This window comes from Mustelus asterias, chromosome 4, assembly GCF_964213995.1.
Source record: "Mustelus asterias chromosome 4, sMusAst1.hap1.1, whole genome shotgun sequence".
NCBI lineage: Eukaryota > Metazoa > Chordata > Chondrichthyes > Carcharhiniformes > Triakidae > Mustelus > Mustelus asterias.
Genome location: NC_135804.1, coordinates 47,726,961 through 47,748,269, shown reverse-complemented (window position 1 = coordinate 47,748,269; position 21,309 = coordinate 47,726,961). Strand labels below are relative to the sequence as shown.

Genomic DNA, 21,309 nt, shown 5'->3' with positions numbered 1-21,309 from the left:
TGTTAAATTTGCTAAAAATTCTGGAACTCCGTAACTGCACTGTGGGTGAACCTGCACCACATGGGCTACAGCAGATTAAGAAACCAGTTCACCACCACCTTCTCAAGGGCTGCTATAGATGGGTACAACTAGCACCAATTGAAGGAAATCAGTGGGAAGAAGAAACTTTGCTATGTTTCTGTACCTTGAAGTAAAAACTATAAAGGCAGCATTGACAGTAGCCTTACAATGGTGTTACTTCCTTACTGCTTTGTTGGGCACCAGTGGGTAGAGTTGAGGAAAACGAACTGGTAGAATAGTGGTATAGCAAACAGTGGAGTAAGATGCACACTTTTGACATTTCCCCAGAATGCTGATGAGTTGGGAGACTTGAAGTGTGGGTCAGGTGCTGTTCGTTGGTCCTTTGAAAATGTACCCCACCAAACATGCTAGCCCTGGATAGAAAATGGCAAGCGCTCCTGGGAGGGAATGTGTAAAATTTAAGGAAACCTGCTTTGAAATCTAATGAAGCTCAAGTTTAAATTTGATCTTCATGGTAGTGGCATACATCTTAAGATGTAGCATATATTTGAACTTGGGCTGTTTTTTTAAAAGTAAGCTGTCAGCCAACCCTACAAGTATACTGATCAAAGGAAAGATCGGTTGTCGATTCACAGCTGGAATCTTGAATATTAATCTGACATTGGAGATGAATACAAAGCTATTTTTAGCTTTGACTACTACTAAGGATCGAATGTGAAATCAGTGGCAATTTTAACCCAAATGTTTAAATGGCTGGATAGTTTCGCGCAAAAGGATTGTTAGCTCAGAGCCACAAGTAACGCTGTGTAAGTCAGGGGAATGGTACGTGTGGTATGTACCGTCTCATTTGCTCTCTCAGGTGGCTAGAAAAGATCCCAAGACCTTATGAAAAGGAGGGGAATTCTCCCCAGTGTTCAATATTCATCATTCAGCTAGCCTCCCTTTCCAAAACAAGCTCTGTTTGTGGAACCTTGCTGTACATAAATTGATTCCTGTGTTTCCCAACATTATACCAGGGACTAAGAAGTACTTCATTAACTCTAAATCACTATAGGACATGGTGAGGTTGAGTTGTGAAAGACATCATATACATTTCTTTATCTTCAGTTTTTAACCTGGCTTTCAGATTGATCTATGGGTTTTTTAGTTGAATACTCAAGTCATAGTACCTGAAACCTGTTTGAGCTATCATCTGTTTGTACAAACAAAATAAGGGACTTCAGAGTGGGAAAAAAAAAGTAGTGACTTTGATTTTGCATAAAATCTAACCATTTTATTTTGTTCTGCTTTAGGGTGACGAAAGAAGTGGATGCTGCTTCCAAAGAAGCCAAAATCTTTTTGAAAAACCAGAATGAGGTTCAGGAAAAAGGTTCTCCAGCAGCACCACCAACTATAGAAGTGGGAGCTCCTACAGGTTCAGGGTAAGCACTGATTCCCGTGCGTCACATGGTTTGAAATTGGCTTCTCTGGATTCCATTCAAAGCAGATCATAAATATGAATAAATTCTGGAATATGTGCTAGTTGTTTGGTTAGCTGCTTATCATTTTTATATATTTCACAAACTGGAGATTTGATTTATTATTGTCACATGTATTAGTATTCAGTGAAAAGTATTGTTTCTTGCTCGCTATACAGACAAAACATACCGTTTATAGAGAAGGAAACGAGAGAGTGCAGAATGTAGTGTTACAGCCATAGCTAGTGTGTAGAGAAAGATCAACTTGATGCAAGGTAGGTCTATTCAAAAGTCTGACGGCAGCAGGGAAGAAGCTGTTCTTGAGTCGTTTGGTACGTGACCTCAGACTTTTGTATCTTTTTCCTGATGAAAGAAGGTGGAAGAGAGAAGGTGTGTGGGGTCCTTAATTATGCTGGCTGCTTTGCCGAGGCAGCGGGAAGTGTAGACAGAGTCAATGGATGGGAGGCTGGTTTGCGTGATGGATTGGGCTACATTCACGAACTTTTGTAGTTTCTTGCAGTCTTGGGCAGAGCAGGCGCCATACCAACCAGAAAGAATGCTTTCTATGGTGCATTTGTAAAAGTTGGTGAGAGTTGTAGCTGACATGCCAAATTTCCTTAGTCTTCTGAGAAAGTAAAGGCATTGGTGGGCTTTCTTAACTATAGTGTCGGCCTGGGGGATCAGGACCGGTTGTTGGTGATCTGGACATCTAAAAACTTGAAGCTCTCGACCCTTTCTACTTCGTCCCCGTTGATGTAGGTAGATCTATATCCATGTTTGTAGCCAAACTTCACCATAGCTTGATCTAGGATGGTTGCACTGTATTTTCCAAAACTTTTCTGATTCAGTGCTTTGAATACGCAGTTGATTTAGTAGTGTACTTTTGTGATGTCTCCAGGCTGCTGCTTTGTAAGTTCAGATTTGAGTGGGTGTCAGTGGGCCAGTGTAAGTTATGGTCCAGAATTCAAGATTTCTAAGTTGGTTCGCCTGAAGGCAATGTTCAGATAGTATCTGTACTCCAATTGTGTCCAAAGTCTCAAAACTCTACGTGGTTTCAAGTTACTTAGAATTCAACCACTTTTTCCTATTTCCACGCTGGCACAGCATCGTTTTGAATTCGTTGCTTTGAAATCAGTTTTGGGGCAGAAAACTGATCCTGGCAGCTTTTGAAGTAGATGGTTCACATGAAAAATTAAGTTAAATCCATATTAAATTCACTGCAAAATTAAAGTCTACTGTAAGCAGAGCTTGTAAGCATCTGAAGCGGCTATGTCTGACAAATCTTTTTTGACAGACTCTCGGTGCTAGATCAGTGCTTGATTTAATCCAAATGGTGTGTAAGAAAATTAATTTATAATCTCGGTAATTCACAAGTCCCCAGCTGGATAAAAACACTAATTAGTTTCTAGCTCTATAGGTGATTGGTCTCACTTCTATTATAACAAAGAATTAAAAAGGCGCATCATTATTCCCAGGTCAATAAAAATCTGGATCAATTTACATTGCATACATTTTAATAATTTTAAATCCTTTTAATGATTTGAATACCAAGTTCTTTTTGTTGTTTAACCATTTTCACCAATAAGAAAAGTGTTCTTAGTATTTTTGATCTTATTTTTACATTGTCAAGAGAACTTTGTTCTGAAATCTTCACATTGATTTGCATGTATTTAGTGATTTTAATGTGAATTCATGAACCATTTAATTGCAGTAAGACGGAAGAATGACAAAGTATATTTAAGACGAGCTGAACAGTGCTTTAAGGTACATTCATTTTAGGATTTGCTTGTCATTTACTTAAGAAGCAGCCAAGAAAATGAATTAATGTGCTCAGTTTTTTTCCTACATATTTTCACTCTTACATTTTCAGCCTTTTTTCTGCAGGCATGTATGTGCTAAACATGCAAGCAATATACATTTATAAGTTCTGCCATTTCTCAGGGATGTTTTTGCAGCCACAGATTTCCAAAGATACATTTGGATAATTTGAATCTGGCAAGGCCTTGGGGAACTAATGACTGTCATCTTGTTGCAAAGAAAATGTTGTTCCTCTTTATAGAGGAACAGTTTTGCCAGGTACTGTCATGGTGCTGTACTTTAACCTTCAGAAAGTTTCCTCCGGCGGAAAATTGGAGTCCTAATTATGAGTTAGTACAGCCAGACTAGAATCTGGAGGCCCCTAAAAATATCAAGTTTGTATTGAACACCAGTTCCACTGAACATAGAACATAGAACATAGAACATTACAGCGCAGAACAGGCCCTTCGGCCCACGATGTTGCACCGACCAGTTAAAAAAAAAAAAAAAAACTGTGACCCTCCAACTTAAACCAATTTCTTTTCGTCCATGAACCTATCTACGGATCTCTTAAACGCCCCCAAACTAGGTGCATTTACTACTGATGCTGGCAGGGCATTCCAATCCCTCACCACCCTCTGGGTAAAGAACCTACCCCTGACATCGGTTCTATAACTACCCCCCCTCAATTTAAAGCCATGCCCCCTCGTGCTGGATTTCTCCATCAGAGGAAAAAGGCTATCACTATCCACCCTATCTAAACCTCTAATCATCTTATATGTTTCAATAAGATCCCCTCTTAGCCGCCGCCTTTCCAGCGAAAACAATCCCAAATCCCTCAGCCTCTCCTCATAGGATCTCCCCTCCATACCAGGCAACATCCTGGTAAACCTCCTCTGCACCCTCTCCAAAGCCTCCACATCCTTCCTGTAATGTGGGGACCAGAACTGCACACAGTACTCCAAGTGCGGCCGCACCAGAGTTGTGTACAGTTGCAACATAACGCTACGACTCCTAAATTCAATCCCCCTACCAATAAACGCCAAGACACCATATGCCTTCTTAACAACCTTATCTACTTGATTCCCAACTTTCAGGGATCTATGCACACATACACCTAGATCCCTCTGCTCCTCCACACTATTCAAAGTCCTCCCGTTAGCCCTATACTCAACACATCTGTTATTCCTACCAAAGTGAATTACCTCACACTTCTCCGCATTAAACTCCATCCGCCACCTCTCGGCCCAACTTTGCAACCTGTCTAAGTCTTCCTGCAAACTACGACACCCTTCCTCACTGTCTACCACACCACCGACTTTGGTGTCATCAGCAAATTTGCTAATCCACCCAACTATACCCTCATCCAGATCATTAATAAATATTACAAACAGCAGTGGCCCCAAAACAGATCCCTGAGGTACACCACTTGTAACCGCACTCCATGATGAATATTTACTATCAACCACCACCCTCTGTTTCCTATCCGCTAGCCAATTCCTGATCCAATTTCCTAGATCACCCCCAATCCCATACATCTGCATTTTCTGCAGAAGCCTACCATGGTGAACCTTATCAAACGCCTTACTAAAATCCATATATACCACGTCCACTGCCTTGCCCCCATCCACCTCCTTGGTCACTTTCTCAAAAAACTCAATAAGGTTAGTAAGGCACGACCTACCTGCCACAAAACCATGCTGACTATCACCTATCAATTCATTACTCTCCAAATAACTATAAATCCTATCCCTTATAATTTTTTCCAACATCTTGCCGACAACAGAAGTGAGACTCACCGGTCTATAATTCCCGGGGAAGTCTCTGTTCCCCTTCTTAAACAATGGGACAACATTCGCTAACCTCCAATCTTCTGGTACTATACCAGAGGCCAACGACGACCTGAAGATCAGAGCCAGAGGCTCTGCAATCACTTCTCTTGCCTCCCAGAGAATCCTTGGATAAATCCCATCCGGACCAGGGGATTTATCTATTTTCAGACCCTCCAGAATATCCTGCACATCCTCCTTATCAACTGTAATACTGTCTATTCTACTCCCTTGCAACCCAGTGTCCTCCTCAGCTATATTCATGTCCCCTTGCGTGAACACCGAAGAGAAATATTGGTTCAATGCTTCACCTATCTCCTCCGGTTCCACACATAACTTCCCTCTGCCATCTATAACTGGCCCTAAACTTGCCCTAACCAACCTTCTGTTTCAGAGCAAAAACAAATCCCCTTGCGTTACTGCTGCTGGGTAGCATCATTTTGAACATATGCACATAAATAGAGAGGAACAGTAGTATAGTGGTTATGTTACTAAATTAGTAACCTAGGGGCCTGGACTAATAATCTAGGGACAAGCATTCAGATCACAGCATGGTAGCTGGAGAACTTAAATTCAGTTAGTTAAATAAATCTGGCACAAAACTGGTCCCAGCAATGCTTTTACAATGTATTTATTCATGGGATGTGGTCATTGCTGATTTGGCCAGTATTTGTTGTCCATCCTTACTTGCCATTGAGAAGGTGGTGATAAGCCATCCTCTTGAATAGCTGCAGTCCATCTGGTGCAGGTCGACCCCATGGTGCTATTAGGGAGGGAATTCCAGGATTTTGTTTCAGACGTAGTGAAAGAACGGAGGTATTGTTCCAAGTCAGGATTATCTGTATCTTGGAGAGGAACTCGCAGATATGGTGTTCCCAAGCATCCATTGCTCATGTCCTTCTCGATAGCGATCAAAGCTTTGGAAGATGTGTCAAAGGAATTGCTGCAGTGCAACTTGTGTATAGGGCACATTGCTGCTACTCTGCATTTGTGCTGAAGGGAGCAAATGTTTAAAGTGGTGAATGTGGTGCCAATTAAGTGGGCTGCTTTACCCTTTATTGTGCTGGTGGGGCAGGAATGATGAATATGACTGGGACTTTGTCTGTGAGTATGACTATGTCAAGCTGTTGCTTAACTAGTCTCCCAGTTTTGGGACAGGCCCCCAGATGTTAGTAAAGAGCACTTTTCAGGATCGACAGGGCTGGTTGTGCTGTCATTGTTTCCATTGCCCAGGTTGATGTCGATCAATCTGTCTTTCCTTTCAATTCTTTTTGACTTTCTATTGTGATTTAATACAAATGAGTGGCTTGCGAAGCCATTTCAGAGGGCATTTAAGAATCAACCACATTGCTGTTCATTCATATTTAGACCAATCCAGGTAAGGGTAGAAGGTTTCTATTTGTGACGCCTAGATTGTCATAAAAATCCACCTGTTTCACCAGTATCCCTTTAGAGACGGAAATCTGCTGTGCTTACCTGATCTAACCTACTTATGAATTCAGAGTCACAGCAATGTGGTTAACTCTTAAATGCCCTCTGAAATTGTCTAGCAAGCCACTTTGTTGCCAATAGGTGGTTTTCCACCTTCTCAAGGGCAATTGAAGATGGGCAACCAATTAGTTACACTCATGTCCCATGAATGGGCTTTTAAAAAAATGAGCAAAGATTGGCCCTTCGAAGTCACTGTTTAATGAGATCGTTGCTGAATTTTATATCCACTCCACTTGTTTGCCTTATCCCCATAACTCTTAAGAGTTCAAAAATCTATAAATCTCTGTCGTGAATATATTCATGAACCAACCATACATAGTTCTCTGGGAGAGTGAATTCCAAACATTCACATCTGACTAGGCAAAGGATTTTCTCCTCCTCAATGGTTGAACTCTTATCCTGACAGCCAGTGCTGGATTTTAGGAGAACCAGTCTCTCAGCATCGACCCTGTTGAGCCCCCCGTGAATTTTGTGTTTCAATGAGATCGCCTCTCGTTCTTCTAAACGCCAGAGAACATAGGCCCATTCTACTTGACCCTTCAATTTTGGTTGAACTTTGTTTTTTTTTTCACTGCCTGACATCTTGTTCAGTGCTCAAAAAATATGATGTAACACCATAGCTACGTCTTCCTTGCTTAAGGAAAGGCTGGAGAAATCTAAACTTGGAAGGCTGATCGGTAATCTCAATTACTGGTACCCCTGTGTTAGAGACAGTAAAGCTTGAACTTGACAGTATAGAGTAGCAGAGTAGGCTCAACGGACCATGTGTACAATTTCTTCCGTTCTTATGGCTACTCCATCTGATGGAATATTGGGGTGGGAAATGCAACCTAGACATCAGTGTGAATCTACCACTTGTAATGATATGTTCCCTTTAAAATGTGAACTTCTTTAATAAATGTTAGTTCTGTGAACATGATACGGTGGCATTTAATATAATAAAGTCAGAAAATAGAAGATGGATGTTCAAAGCATTGTAAAACAAACGTATCCCACACAAACCAATATTTGATTTGATTTATTATTGTCACATGTATTAACATACAGTGAAGAGTATTGTTTCTTGCGTGCTATACATACCATTCATAGAGAAGGAAAGGAGAGAGTGCAGAATGTAGTGTTACAGTCATAACTAGGGTGCAGAGAAGGATCAACTTAATGCAAGATAAGTCCATTCAAAAGTCTGATAGCAGCAGGGAAGAAGCTGTTCTTGAGTCGATTGATACGTGGCCTCAGACTTTTGGATCTTTTTCCCGAAGGAAGAAGGTGGAAGAGAGAATGTCCGGGGTGCGTGGGGTCCTTAATTATGCTGGCTGCTTTGCCGAGGCAGCTGGAAGTGTAGACAGAGTCAGTGAATGAGAGGCTGGTTTGTGTGATGGATGGGGCTACATTCACGACCTTTTGTAGTTCCTTGCAGTCTTGGGCAGAGCAGGAGCCATACCAAGCTGTGGTACAGCCAGAAAGAATGCTTTCTATGGTGCATCTGTAAAAGTTGGTGAAAGTTGTAGCTGACATGCCAAATTTCCTTAGTCTTCTGAGAAAGTAGAGGCATTGGTGGATTTTCTTAACTATAGTGTTGGCATGGGGGGGACCAGGACAGATTGTTGGTGATCTGGACACCTAAAAACTTGAAGCTCTCGACCCTTTCTACTTTGTCCCCATTGATGTAGACAAGGGCATGTTCTTCGTTACGCTTGCTGAAGTCGATGACAATTTCCTTCATTTTGTTGAAATTGAGGGAGAGATTATTGTTGCCGCAGCAGTTCACCAGATTCCCTATCTCATTCCTGTACCCTACCTCGTCATTGTTTGAGATCCGACCCACTACGGTGGTGTCGTCAACAAACTTGAAAATTGAATTGGAAGGGAATTTGGCCACACAGTCACAGGTGTATAAGAAGTATAGTAGGGGGCTGAGAACCCAGCCTTGTCAGGCACCGGTGTTGAGGATGATCGTGGAGGAGGTGTTGTTGTCTATCCTTACTGATTGTGGTCTGTGAGTTAGGAAGTTCAGGATCCAGTCGCAGAGGGAAGTGCTGAGGCCCAGGCCACAGAGTTTGGATATGGGTTTCGTGGGAATAATGGTGTTGAAGGCTGAGCTTAATCAATAAATAGGAGTCTGACATAGGTGTCCTTGTTATCTAAGTGTTCCAGGGTTGAGTGCAGGGCCAGGGAGATGGCATCTGCTGTGGACCTGTTGTGGCTGTAGGCAAACTGTAGTGGATCCAGGTAGTCTGGGAGGCTCGAATTAATTCGTGCCATGACTAGCCTTTCGAAGCACTTCATAATGATGGATGTCAGAGCCACCGGCCGATAGTCATTAGGGCACGCTGCTTGGTTTTCCTTCGATACCGGGATGATAGTCATCTTCTTGAAGCAGATAGGGACCTCAGATTGTTGTAAAGAGAGGTTGAAGATGTATGTGAATGCCCCCGCCAGCTGATCTGCGCAGGATCTGAGTGCTCGTCCGGGCCAGTCGCTTTCCATGGGTTGACCTTTGAGAAAGCTGCTCTGACCTCTGCAATGGTGACCCCAGATACAGGTTCTTCCAGGGTGAAGGGCAAACTCTTGCTCAAAACGAGTGAAGAATGCATTGAGCTTATCAGGGAGGAGTGCATTGGAGCCGACGATTTTACATGCCTTCATCTTGTAGCTTGTTATGTCTTGCAGACCTTGCCATAGTCGGCGGGGGTCAGTGTGGCTAGCCTGAGACTCTGGCTTGGTCCGGTACTGTCTTTATATGTCATTTAAATTTCTGGAGGTCTGTGATCTCATTCATGATTATAAAGCCGTCTGAACTTTGTGCCTTTTTAAAGTGCATTCGGATTGTTTTGATTGACTGTGCCATGCCATTCCAACCATTCTAGGAAGCAAGTCATGTAACAGCAGTGTTTTTACGCAAATTAAACACACAACAGTTCACTTATTTTGTACAATGGAGAAATTCAGCTCCAGCAGCTGAAGGCAGTTTACTAAATATTAAACAACGTGATCTAATTTCTTTTTAAATATGACTCTCAGCTTTTTTATTCCTAGAATCTATTTCTCATAAATTAGTTAAAACTAATGGAGAGACAGATGATGACCTGAAGCCGTCTAAAATATAGTGGTTCTGAACTTGAAGATGTTTTATTTCCAGGTATATTAATATAGATTGCATTGTTGCAAGTGTCCTCCATAATTCGGGCATCCATTAGATGCTGGTAGGCATGCACGTTGCTTCTTATTACATAAAACATTAGCTCTTTGACTTCTGTTGCTTTTGCATTAAGCTTCTCAGTCTGTAATTGAAACTAAGGTAAGTATAGTGTTTGAATTGCTTGTCAGTCCAAGTTTCCATCTCCACAGGTATTATTTGGTCTGGTCATTTCATGACACTAATTATGTCTCTATTTGCACCAAAGCACTTCTGAGTCTTGGGCAGCTGAAGTAAGATAATTTCTTCAGTTGTAATTATGTTTTCAGGGCTGTCAACACAGGCACTTGTGCCATAAGTGCTTTGCAATTGCCGAAGCAAGGAACGCCCATGACCCCTGTCGTCCTGGTCAAAGCCCCTGTCCTGATTCTAAAATCTAAATATTCAATTTGAAAATTCATGAAACTAATGTTAAAGAGGGACTTTGGGGCATCTCAAAAAAGCACTTCTGGAGCACTGTGGCTGTTGTAATGTGAAGAAATAATTTTGCACATGAGAAGGCCCCAAAATTAGCAATGAAATAACCAGATAATTTAATGGCATTTAAGCAGTGAATATTGGTCAAGGCTCAAGAACAATTGCCTTCTTTTTTTTCAAGTAGTGTATGTGATATAGTGTTTCCACCTGAGAAGATGGTACTTCCAACAATGCTACTCTCACTCAATGCAGCACCGCATTGTCAGTCTGGATTTTGCACTAAAGCCTCCCAAGTGAGGCGGGTCTCCAAGAGTGCTACCACTGAACCAAGGCTTGACACCCAAGCGCGCAATGTTTGGTCTTGAAAATATTAGTTTATGCTTCATAATATTTATTTCACTACTGTTGATTAATTGGGCTTCAGTAACTTCTAATCATGCTTGAAAGAATATTGAAATAGCGACTCAGTGACAAATTCAGCAGTCTATAGTTTGAGTAATCAAATGAAAGAATACCTGCCTAATCGACTGACTTAATTTTCAGTCCTGAGGGAATTTTCTAATAATGTTGAGAGCAGTTGATAAAAAATGATTACGTTTCTTAGATTATTCAACAATGATCCCTCTAATGGCTGATGCAAAATTGTTCTGTCTTTGTAGTCAGAGACTTGCTGTTGAGGTTTGGAGAACTTCACAATTAAAGTAAAATGCCAGTCGTCATGTTGAACCAATGAATAGCCAAACCTCTGCAGACCAAGAAGGTACCAGATTCTTACCCAGTTGATGCTGAGCTGGCTGGTCCCAAGCAGGCATTCTGCCCATTTGCCATCCCATTGACTGTGCCTGAAATCCCAGAGATAGGGTCATTTAAATGGGTCCTTGCCTGTGGATGTGGCGACATTTGAGAAACACCCTCCCCAGCTCTGCAGGGGAGAGGGCTGCAAATCTGATTTCAGTTAAGTTTTAGAGTTGAAAAATTCACTTCTTGTGCTGCTCCCTTGTTGGTCTGAATGTTTTGAAAAGGCGATGGATCACTGAGATATAACAATCTGTGCCTCACACGTGGCACTTCAGAAGGCAGAACTAGTGGAATTTTCATGGACGGCTGAGGCTCTGCGTTCAGAAAGTGACACTGTGGTGGAACTTGTCTTTTGAGTTCACAGTTCTCAAGTGTCATGGTTGTAAGCCAGTCTTTCAGGGGAATATATTCCCTGGTATTTTTATTTCTAAGTAATTCCCCCTTTGAATTAGAGTCTCTCTTTCACTACAGCACAGTAACCAGATGTTATCCTCAAAATGTTTATTAAAGACGATATGATGGTTTGTAACTCTGAAAACAGGTGAATTATTTAGCATTGAGTGAAAGTCATTTGAAATATGAAAATGTCAAATAAAAGAAGTTGGCTTTTTATGATGTCTGGTTATTCTATCCATCCATGAATTCTGATCTGATGAGATTGTTTTATTTGCAGCACTTGTCCATCAGAGTTTCAAGTATAACTCTGTTAGAACTTGTGTGAGTTTAGAGAAAGAACAGAGAGGAACATTGGCAAGTATGGGACTAGAAGTGAGTAAGCAGCCCAGCCGGTCAGCCCCAAAAATAATTCCTCTAATACCTATTCTTTAACTTTTCCTGCACTTGTCCATCACCTTTGCCTCAGGATAATTTGGTCCACACCGTCACAACTCCCTTTGGGAAATATGTTGGTATAAACTGCTGATTCATCTTTGCTCTTTACAAAATGCAACAATGACTTAAGTTTCAGAGATACAATGTTGAACGTACTGGGCACCATCTTACTCGCTCACCGCACCAGTCAATCAGCGTGGCGAGCCGGGAAGGTCACGGGAGAGGATACAAATTTGATTTGGGTTGATTGCTAATCTGCTGCCCCTGTTTTGCCAGCAAGATAGGCTTCTTGCCCAGAAAGGATGCAAAGTCGATCAGCGAAAGTTAAAAGAGCATACCTGCATCTTCTGGCCTGGAATTTTCCCCTTCTGCCAACAGAGACTAGGTGTCATGGCCATGTTCGGGCGATTGGAGGTCATTTGAAGTCCCCGGGTGGTTGAGGGCATTGCTGGGCCATGCGCATTTGGCAGTGCCCACTTAGGCACCATGGGTGTGGTGGGGCCTAAATGAGGTTGGGGCTATGACCAGGGGGAGGAGTGGATAGGCACAATGAAGGGGGGCTTATGTGCTTTGCAGGGTGGGGGGGAGGGGTGCATAGGGGATTGCCAGGGGACTGATCAAGAGGGTCCTAGTTGGTGTGGGAGAGAACGTTGCCGATAATGGGGGTGGAAGGTCTGATGTCTATTGGGATGAGGGGGGAATTGGAGCCCTGCGCAATGTCACCAGAGCGCTCTGCAGTTGGCTTCCCCAATGTACTTAGACTTTTTCTGCACCCCCCCACCCCCCAAAATGGTGTAAATCTCCCAGCTGTCAGAAAAACTGACAAGGAGTGTGGGAAGATTGCAATGCTGAACTTGCCCAAAAAGCCAGTATGGAACACAAAGCGGTATGGGACACTCCCATCTTCAGACTTTTATGACACTTCGAATTTTTTGGGGAATATTGCACCCATTGACAATTTACCTATTCTCTTAAGAATCTTGAATTACCTCTTCCCTGGGAATTTTTTCCTCAGTCCTTCTTATTTTGATTTTCCTTTTTTTTCACAGTAACTTCATTGCAGTAAGCCTACTTGTGACACTAATAAATAAACTTAAACTTTCAGCAATGCATATTCTTAGACGCTGGTTTACAGTGCTAATTCGCTAGTTACTGTGCATAACATTTCACTATTTACCATAGGTTTGTATGCAGTACTCCAGGTGAGATCATACCTATAATATTAAAGCAAAATACTGCAGATGCTGGAATCTGAAACAATAACAGAAAATGCTGGAAAATCTCTGACAAAGGGTCACCTGGACTCAACGTTGACTCTCTTCTCTCCCCACAGATGCTGTCAGACCTGCTGAGATTTTCCAGCATTTTCTGAGATCCTACCTCCGCCTTGTTCCGATTGAGTTTTCCTCTCTCCCTCCAGATCTAATCAGGTTTCCCTTTTGTTGTCGTCCACAGTGCTGTTTGTTTCAGAAGGACAAGAGAACACCTTTTCCCATTCAGCCTGCCTGATTCAAAACACCATTCACCCAGCCCCAGACAGGCTGTTTTCTGGAAGAATCAAAAAATATAGCGCATTGTGTGAACTTCCATCCTGTTACTCCAGCGCTGGCAGATGTACCTTCAGTTGTCAAGGCCCTAAACTCTGGAATCACTTTTCTAAACCTCTCCATTGCTCTTCTACTTTCTGTTCCTTTAAAACATTTCTTAAAAACATACCTTTCTGAGCAAACGTTTGATCATCTGTCCTAATATCTCTTTGTATCAAATTTTGTTTGATAATCACCCTTGTGAAGTACCTTGAGACATTTTCCTACACTAAAAGTGCTATATAAATGCAAGTTATGTTTTCAGAGTTTGAAACTCTAGAAGGATCTGTGTCTCGGTGATCTATTCCCGGAGACTGACAGGCCTGTCCCCAAATTATATGAAAGATGAACAATGCTCAGAGAAAGAGGGTTCCAAGCAAAGGTTGCTGTCTTGCGCTCTTGGTGTTTGAGATGGAAACATATTCTATAGGCATTGTGCCTACAATCCCGTTGTGACTATTACCATGGATTTCCTGCACCTGCTGTACTTTTCCTTCAATTATCAGATGAAAAGGTTCTATTTTTATGGATTTTAGAACTGATGTGTCCTGTTTTAAATTGTTCCCCCTATAAACAGCATTATCAAAGTCATAAAAAGACAAGTGGAGATTTGCCCTGCAGTAAGCTTGAGAAAATTTTTGACTTCTCTATATGCAATTGATGGAAAATGTATTTTTATTGTTCGAGAAATTCTTTACTAAACAAAAATGAGCAAACCCACATTTTCATTGTTCTGAAATTAAAAATGTATGTGCTTATGTAAATGTCTTGTCGGGATAAAATATATATCACTGAGGATGGATGTAACAAACGAAAGTTTAAGTTTATTTATTAGTGTCACAAGTAGGCTTACATTAACACTGTAATGAAGTTACTGTGAAAATCCCCAGTCGCCATTCTGGCACCTGTCCGGGTACACTGAGGGAGAGTTTAGCACGGCCAAGCTTTTCCTCCCACAGTCTGAAAGAACCGGAGCACCCGGAGGAAACCCACGCTGACATGGGGAGAACATGCAAACTCCACACAGATAGTGACCCAAGCCAGGAGTTGAACCCAAGTCCCTGGCGTTGTGAGGCAGCAGTGCTAACCACTGTGTCACCCCAAAGTGAGTCTCGATGATGGTGATGGCATTTGCACTCTGCACTCGTGCAAAAAGATATAAATATTTGGAATATATGGTCCTGGAAACAGGTATTGAAATAATTTGTGAAAGTCCTTCAGAGACGGAAACTCTACCCCAATTATTGTCCCAGTCAACTGGTATTGTCCCATTTTTATGTAAAGCAACATACATAATGCCTGCCCACAAGAGGGGGCCAAAGTCAGATGCCTAGTACATAAAGGTAAGTAATCCTGCCTTTGGTTGTTTCAAATATTTGGGGAGATGGTGGTACAGTGGTAATATCACTGGATTATTAATCCAGAGGCCCAGTGTAATGCTCTGGGGACATGGATTCAAATCTCACCACAGCAGCTGGTGGAATTTAAATTCAAGTTATTAATTTGGGATATAAAGCTAGTCTCAGTAATGTTGACCATGAAACTATCATTGATTGTTGTAAAACAAAGACCCATCTGGTTCACTACTGTCAGTTTTAGGGAAGGAAATCTGCCATCCTTACCTGGTCTACATGTGACTCCAGACCCACAGCAATGTGGCTGACTTTTAACTGGCATCTGAAATGACCCAGCAAGCCACTCGGTTCAAGGATGGGCAACAAATACTGGCCTCGCCAACAATCCAAAAATAAAGGGAAAAAATATATGAAACGGCTCGCTTCAGTGCTGAAATAGGGCACATCAAAGGCATCCTGTGGGATAATGGCTACTCTGAGCAGATCACTTCACACTATATCATTCATACACATGCATGGGCCAAAGGCTGTCACTTTTGGCCCTGAAAAGTGCCCAGTCAACCAAGTGTCCAACATTAGAAGTGATTTTGTGATTGGGACAACATTTACTAAATAATCCTCCAGTGTGCTAAAAATTACACTGATTGCCAATTAAGATTTTCAGTCAGGTTTGCAGTGCGGCACTTATGTGTGTACTGGAGGCTACGTAAATTAATACACAGAGCTCTTCTTTGCAGACAGAACATGTACAAATATTGTGCTAGTTTCAGCGAAACAAAATAAGTGAGCTATTCGCTGACCCATTCTTTAGGGTAATGCCTTGACCATTCGGGGTCAAGCTGCCTTGTTTAAATTTCAAACAATGCTTAGTAGTTAACTGTCAGTCACCTGGTGCATTCTCCATGGCGATGCCTCTACCAATCAGAGTTCACTTGCCAATCAATCAGTATTTTTTACTCATACGGTATAAATTGTCATTTTCCCTTTATACTGGTATTCCTGCTGTGTGTCCTGATGAGTGCAAGACGAAAAGTTCTGACTTTTTTTAGCAAATACTTAAATTTGGTATGTCCAAACCACTAGATAGTAAATTGTTGAGGCCCCAGCACTGATCCCAGTGGCACACCACGTGTTATAGTTTGCCAAACTAAAAATGATCCATTTATCCTGCCCCTCTGTTTCCTGTTCGCTACACAATAGTCTATCCATGCTAATATTGTCACCCTAATGGCCATGAATTCTTAGCTTGTGTAGTAACCTTTGATCTGGCATCTTAACGAATGTCTTTTGGAAAACCAAATACACAAATCCGTTCTCACCCTATTATCCACCCTGCTTGTTGCATGCCCAAAGAACGCTAATAAATTTGTCAAACATGATGTTCCTCTCACAGGAGAATGTTGACTTAGCCGGATTGCGTTATACTTTTCTAAATATCCTATTACCAGCACCTCCTTAATAACGCAATCTAGCATTTTCCAAATGACTGCTATTAAACTGGCTGGCCTATAGTTTCCTGCATTCTGACTCGCTCCTTTCTTGCATAGAAGTGTTACATTTGCAGTTTTCCAATATGATGGGACTGCAGAATCTAGGGTCTGGTGACTTGTGTGATACTTTCAATCTTGTGGTCCAATATTAAATAAATACTTTACACTCCGCATTTTTTAAAGCCTCTGAGCACGACATCTCGCTTTTTGGGAGAATGACAGTATGCGACGTATGAGATGCAGAACTGAGATTGTAGCTTCCTAAGAGAGTGCAAACACTAGATTGAGAAATTGACATTTGGCTACTTAATAACTGTCAGGTAATATTGTCATTGAGTTAGGCCCAGCTTTGAAGAAATTTGATGTCTTGTTGAACTCCAAATCAGTCAAAGCCATGCAGGCCAGTGACTAATCAGGAGGTTTGGTATTTACTGAGACTGTTTTAGGCAATACATCAGAGACGATGTCTATGTGACTGCTGCAGAAAGCTACGTTTTGAAAACTGAGATCTGCAATTAAAAGAACTGGCCCTGAATCATCAAATGAATCTTTATTTATTGTAATTCCTATTTATCAACATAAAAATTCTTCCTCCAGGATAGCGTAGAATAGAAATTGTGGACTGATCAAATAAATTACCTGTCAAGCACCATATATTTTGGAAAAGTAGAACAACCTTGTGTTTTATTAATTTGTGTCTTTACGTAATATTTAATGTGTCAGCAGAAAGATTGATGTTTGATAAGTTAACTGTGACTTCAAACAGGGAGGAAAGTACACAATTCCTTCAACTTAATGGCACTTATAATTTAATAATCCTTTATTAACAGGAAATAGAGTTGATCTCTTGAAAGCAAATGTGTTTTACATTTATCTATTTTGATGAATTTTCGATTAAAACCTTTGGGGAGCGTTCCTGTCTGAATAAGCATGAAGTGGATGTGATTTTGTTCCATCTGGAAAGGAAGGACGGATGCTGTCTTTAAATGCTTTTGGCAGGCATACTATGCACTGAAAAAAAGGGAAATGTGGCTTATTTGTGCACAGTAGTCTTCCGTTCTGTTTTTTTAAATTGAATCCATCTCGCTGACTCCAGCATTTGACATAGTCTATCGGGTGTATAGCAGACTATTTTACTGTGCCACTATTTGTGTATTATTTGCCTTGCTGAAATGAGAGATTCTGCAATTTAAATAAAATCTCATCCTATACCAGTAAAGTGAAACTTGAGGTGAACTGAAAATATGGTTTAGTCAAATTGTCAATGGTCAAAATACTATTTGCTTGTCTGATTGACCAGTGCTGCCAAGGTGTGACATTATATAAATGCCTTTTTGTTATTTTTTAAAGTTGGAATGCAGATTCAGTGGTTTGGATTGTGGGCCTTCAGTACCTGGGCTTGTATCCAGCTAGATTGATGGGATAAACGTATCCACATTGTACTGTCAGTGAGGCCTTGAAGTGAAATAATTTGACCATTCCTAACGTAGACTGCAATTAACCTTCGCACAGAATTGCTCATTGAAAGCACAAAATTGGGATGTACTCCACTGGAGTTGTGTACTGAAACTTTAGGTGCAGCTTTAAACTAAAATGTGAGGGGGGTCAGAGTTCAAGTCTGGAGAAATTTATAAATCTGAAGAGAAATGTCAAGGCCTCAGTATTGTTGTGTTTTGGGTGAAGATGAGCAGAGTGTGACATGGAGGGGTAGAAAAATGGTGATAGTGCATCAGTGAATAAGGTCAAATCAAGGAAAATGGTAGAAAGTTTTAACATTGTTGTGTTTTATCTTAATACACAAAGCATTCATAAGATAAACTAATGGCACACAGAGATAAAGGTTTATATAGATAGAGGTAAGCTCTCCCTCCTCATCCTTATCAACCTATCTGCAGCCTTTGATATAGTTGACCTCGCTATCCGCTCCAATGCCTCTCCACTGCTGCCCTGCTGGATATAGCTGGTTCCACTTGGTTCCTTGGATAACTATCTAATCAGAGTCAGATAATCACATGCAATAGCTTCTTTTCCTGCTCCTGCACTATTACCTCTGTTGTCTCTCTCTCTTGTTTATCATCTACATGCTGCCCTTTGGCAACATCATCCATAAGCACAGTGATAGTTTTCACATGTATGCTGACAACACCCAGCTCTACCTCCCTACCATCTCTCTTAACTCATCCACTGTTGCTAAATTATCAAATTGCTTATCTGACATCCAGAACTGGATGAACAGAAATTTCCTCCAATTAAATATTGGGAAGGCTGTAGTCATTGTTTGCAGTCAATGCATCCAACTCTGTTTCCTAGCTACGACTCCATCCCTGGCAGTTGTCTGAGAATAAGACAGTCTGTTCACAGCCTTGGTGTCACATTTGACACAGATGAGCTTCCAACCTCATATTTGTGCCATCAGCATGATCATCTCTCTCCACCTCTGTAACTTGGCCCCTGTTTCAGTTGAAACTGTCAATTGTGCCTTTGTTACCTTTTAGTCTTGACTATTCCAATGTACTCCTGGCTGGTCTCCCATATTATACCTTCTGTAAACTTGAAGTCATCCAAAACTCTGCTACTCATGGTGTAACTCGCAGCGAATCCCATTCCCCTATCATCCTTGTGCTGCTGACCTACATTGGTTCCTGGTCAGGCAGCATTTTAATTTTAAAATTCTCATCCTTATTTTCAAACCTCTCCATGTCCTCACCTTCCCTATTTCTCTGATGTCCTCTAGCCCCACAACATCCCATAATATCTGCTCTCCTCTAATTCTGGTATCTTTAATACCCCAGATTATAATTACTCCACCATTGGTTTCCATCCTTCAATTGCCAAGGCCCTAAACTCTGGAATTCCCTCCCTAAATCTCTCCGGCTTTCTACCTTGCCTTCCTTTAATACACTGCTTAAAACTTTGACCATATTTTTCATTATTTGAGCGATAGTTTCTTATCCTTTTGTGCCATATTTTGTTTTTTAAGATGTCGATGTTGACAGTGATGTGGAGATGCCAGTGTTGGACTGGGGTGGACAAGGTGAGAAGTCACATGACACGAGTTTATAGTCCAACAGGTTTATTTGAAATCACAAGCTTTCAGAGTGCTGCTCCCTTGTCAAGTGAATACCTAGTTTATAGGCTGCAACAGTAACAATACCAAATAATTAGTCACAAGGCACAAGGAACAAAGACAATGCAATAATTGTGGGAGCCTTTAATCTTAATATAGACTGGACAAATCAAATCGAAAATGGTTTGGAGGATGAGTTCATTGAATGTATTCATGACACTTAGAACAAGGGAAGAGGCATTTCCGATCTTGTATAATGTGATGGGGTTAATTAATAATATAGTAAGGGATCCTCTTAATATGATACATTTCGCATTGAGCTTGAGAGTGACATACCCAAGTCTAAAACTAGAGTACTCATTTTATTAGTATCACACGTAGGCTTTGAAGTTACTGTAAAAATCCCCACACAGACTGTGACCCAAGCCGGGAATCGAACCCGGGCCCCTGACGCTGTGAGGCAGCAGTGCTAACCACTGTGGCACAGTGCTGCCCCGAAGTAAAACCAATTATACAAGTGTTGGGGACACAAATTGGTTGAGGTATATCTAAAGGTTTTTATGGTAGTGAGCAATGACAAACATTTAAAGAAATGTTTTGTAATGCTTAATGAATCCACATTTCATTGGAAAGTAAAAGCTCCGTGGGAAAATAAATCCATCAGTGGCGAACTAAAAAGGCTAAGGATAGTTTTGGATTAAAGGAAGCTTATAACATTGCCAAGAAGAGTAGTCAGCATGAGGATGTGAAAGTTTTTAGATACCAGCAAAGGTTGACCAAAGAAATAATAAAGATGGAGAAAATAGTAAACCAATCAGAAATATAAAAACAAATTAAGAGTTTCTATAGGCATAGAAAAAGAAAGAAAAAGTTAGAGGTTGAGACAGAAGAAATAATAGTGGCGGAGAAAGGAAATGGCAGACATGACAAGAGAAGACACAAAGATGTATCTGAATACTGGAAAAGGGTCAAATGCCAGTAAGGAGCTTTACTTTTTAAAATTTATATTATATAAATACTAATTAATTTTTGGAGAAAATGGGATTGAAAGCTGACAAATCCCCTGGTCATGACAGCCTGCATTCTAGGCTTTGAAAAGAAGTAGCTGGAGAGATAGTGGATATACTGGTTGTCATCTTCCAAAAACCCTGGTTTCTGGAATCATCCCAGTGGATTGGAAGATAACAAATGTAACATTGCTGTTTACAAAAGGAAGGAAAGATCAAATGGGGAACTACTGGCCAGTTGTTAGCATGTCATCAGTTGTTGGGAAATTGCTGGAATAATTTAATAAGCCTGTAGTAACTGGGCATCTTGTTTAATTATATGAGTCAACAGGGTTTTATAGAAAGGAAATTGTGTATGAAAAACCTATTGGAATTTTTATGTAAATAACTAGAAACGTATATAAATAGAAAAAGTAGATGTAGTTTATTTGGTTTTTTTGCAAGGCGCCACACGAAGTTGTTGCACAAGATAAAGGCTTGTGGAGTTGGGGAAAACAGAAGATTAGTTAGAAACAGAGAAGAAAGTAGAAAAAAGTTGAATAATTTTTCAGGTCAGCAAGCAGTTACTTGTGGGATCCAGGTCCGGATTCTTTAAAGGATAAGTTAACATTGAGAGATGGAGAATCTTATGGATGGTTTTATTTGGAAAGTTATTGATCACTTTAGAATGTTGTGGAATTTGTCAGAGCTGTCAAAATATGAGCAAAGTTTTCATTGCAGGATGTTGGATCTGGATTGACGTGAAGCGTCCACAGTGAGGTGGAAGCTTTTAATAAAAAGATTTATTTTTCAGATTTGAAGGTACAGACCATCAACCAGGGTAAGAAAAGCCTCAAGAAAGAGCTGCATAATTGTATTGCTGTGTCAGCACAGCATGGTGGAGGTATGTGCTCTGCAAAGTGCCCTCTTCACTTGCTGCTGTGATCAATAGATTTTTGACTTGGAAGGAGATCGAAGGATATGGGAA

General features: G+C 41.0%; 1 protein-coding gene across 7 annotated transcripts in view; it reads left to right on the top strand.

Annotated features, from left to right (window-relative positions):
- The window catches only part of cfdp1 (craniofacial development protein 1), a 189,150-nt gene that overhangs the window by 57,186 nt on the left and 110,655 nt on the right, over positions 1–21,309 (top strand). For 5 of the 7 annotated variants that reach the window (XR_013497614.1, XR_013497615.1, XM_078210931.1 and 2 more), the window contains one exon: positions 1,314–1,442. The exons of the other annotated variants lie outside the window; for them this stretch is intronic. Coding sequence is in view for 3 of the 5 variants with exons in the window: in XM_078210931.1 (XP_078067057.1) it covers positions 1,314–1,442 (129 nt within the window). In the remaining 2 variants the exon portion in view is untranslated. Of the gene's footprint in view, positions 1–1,313; positions 1,443–21,309 lie in introns of those variants that run through there. 7 annotated transcript variants of the gene reach the window in all.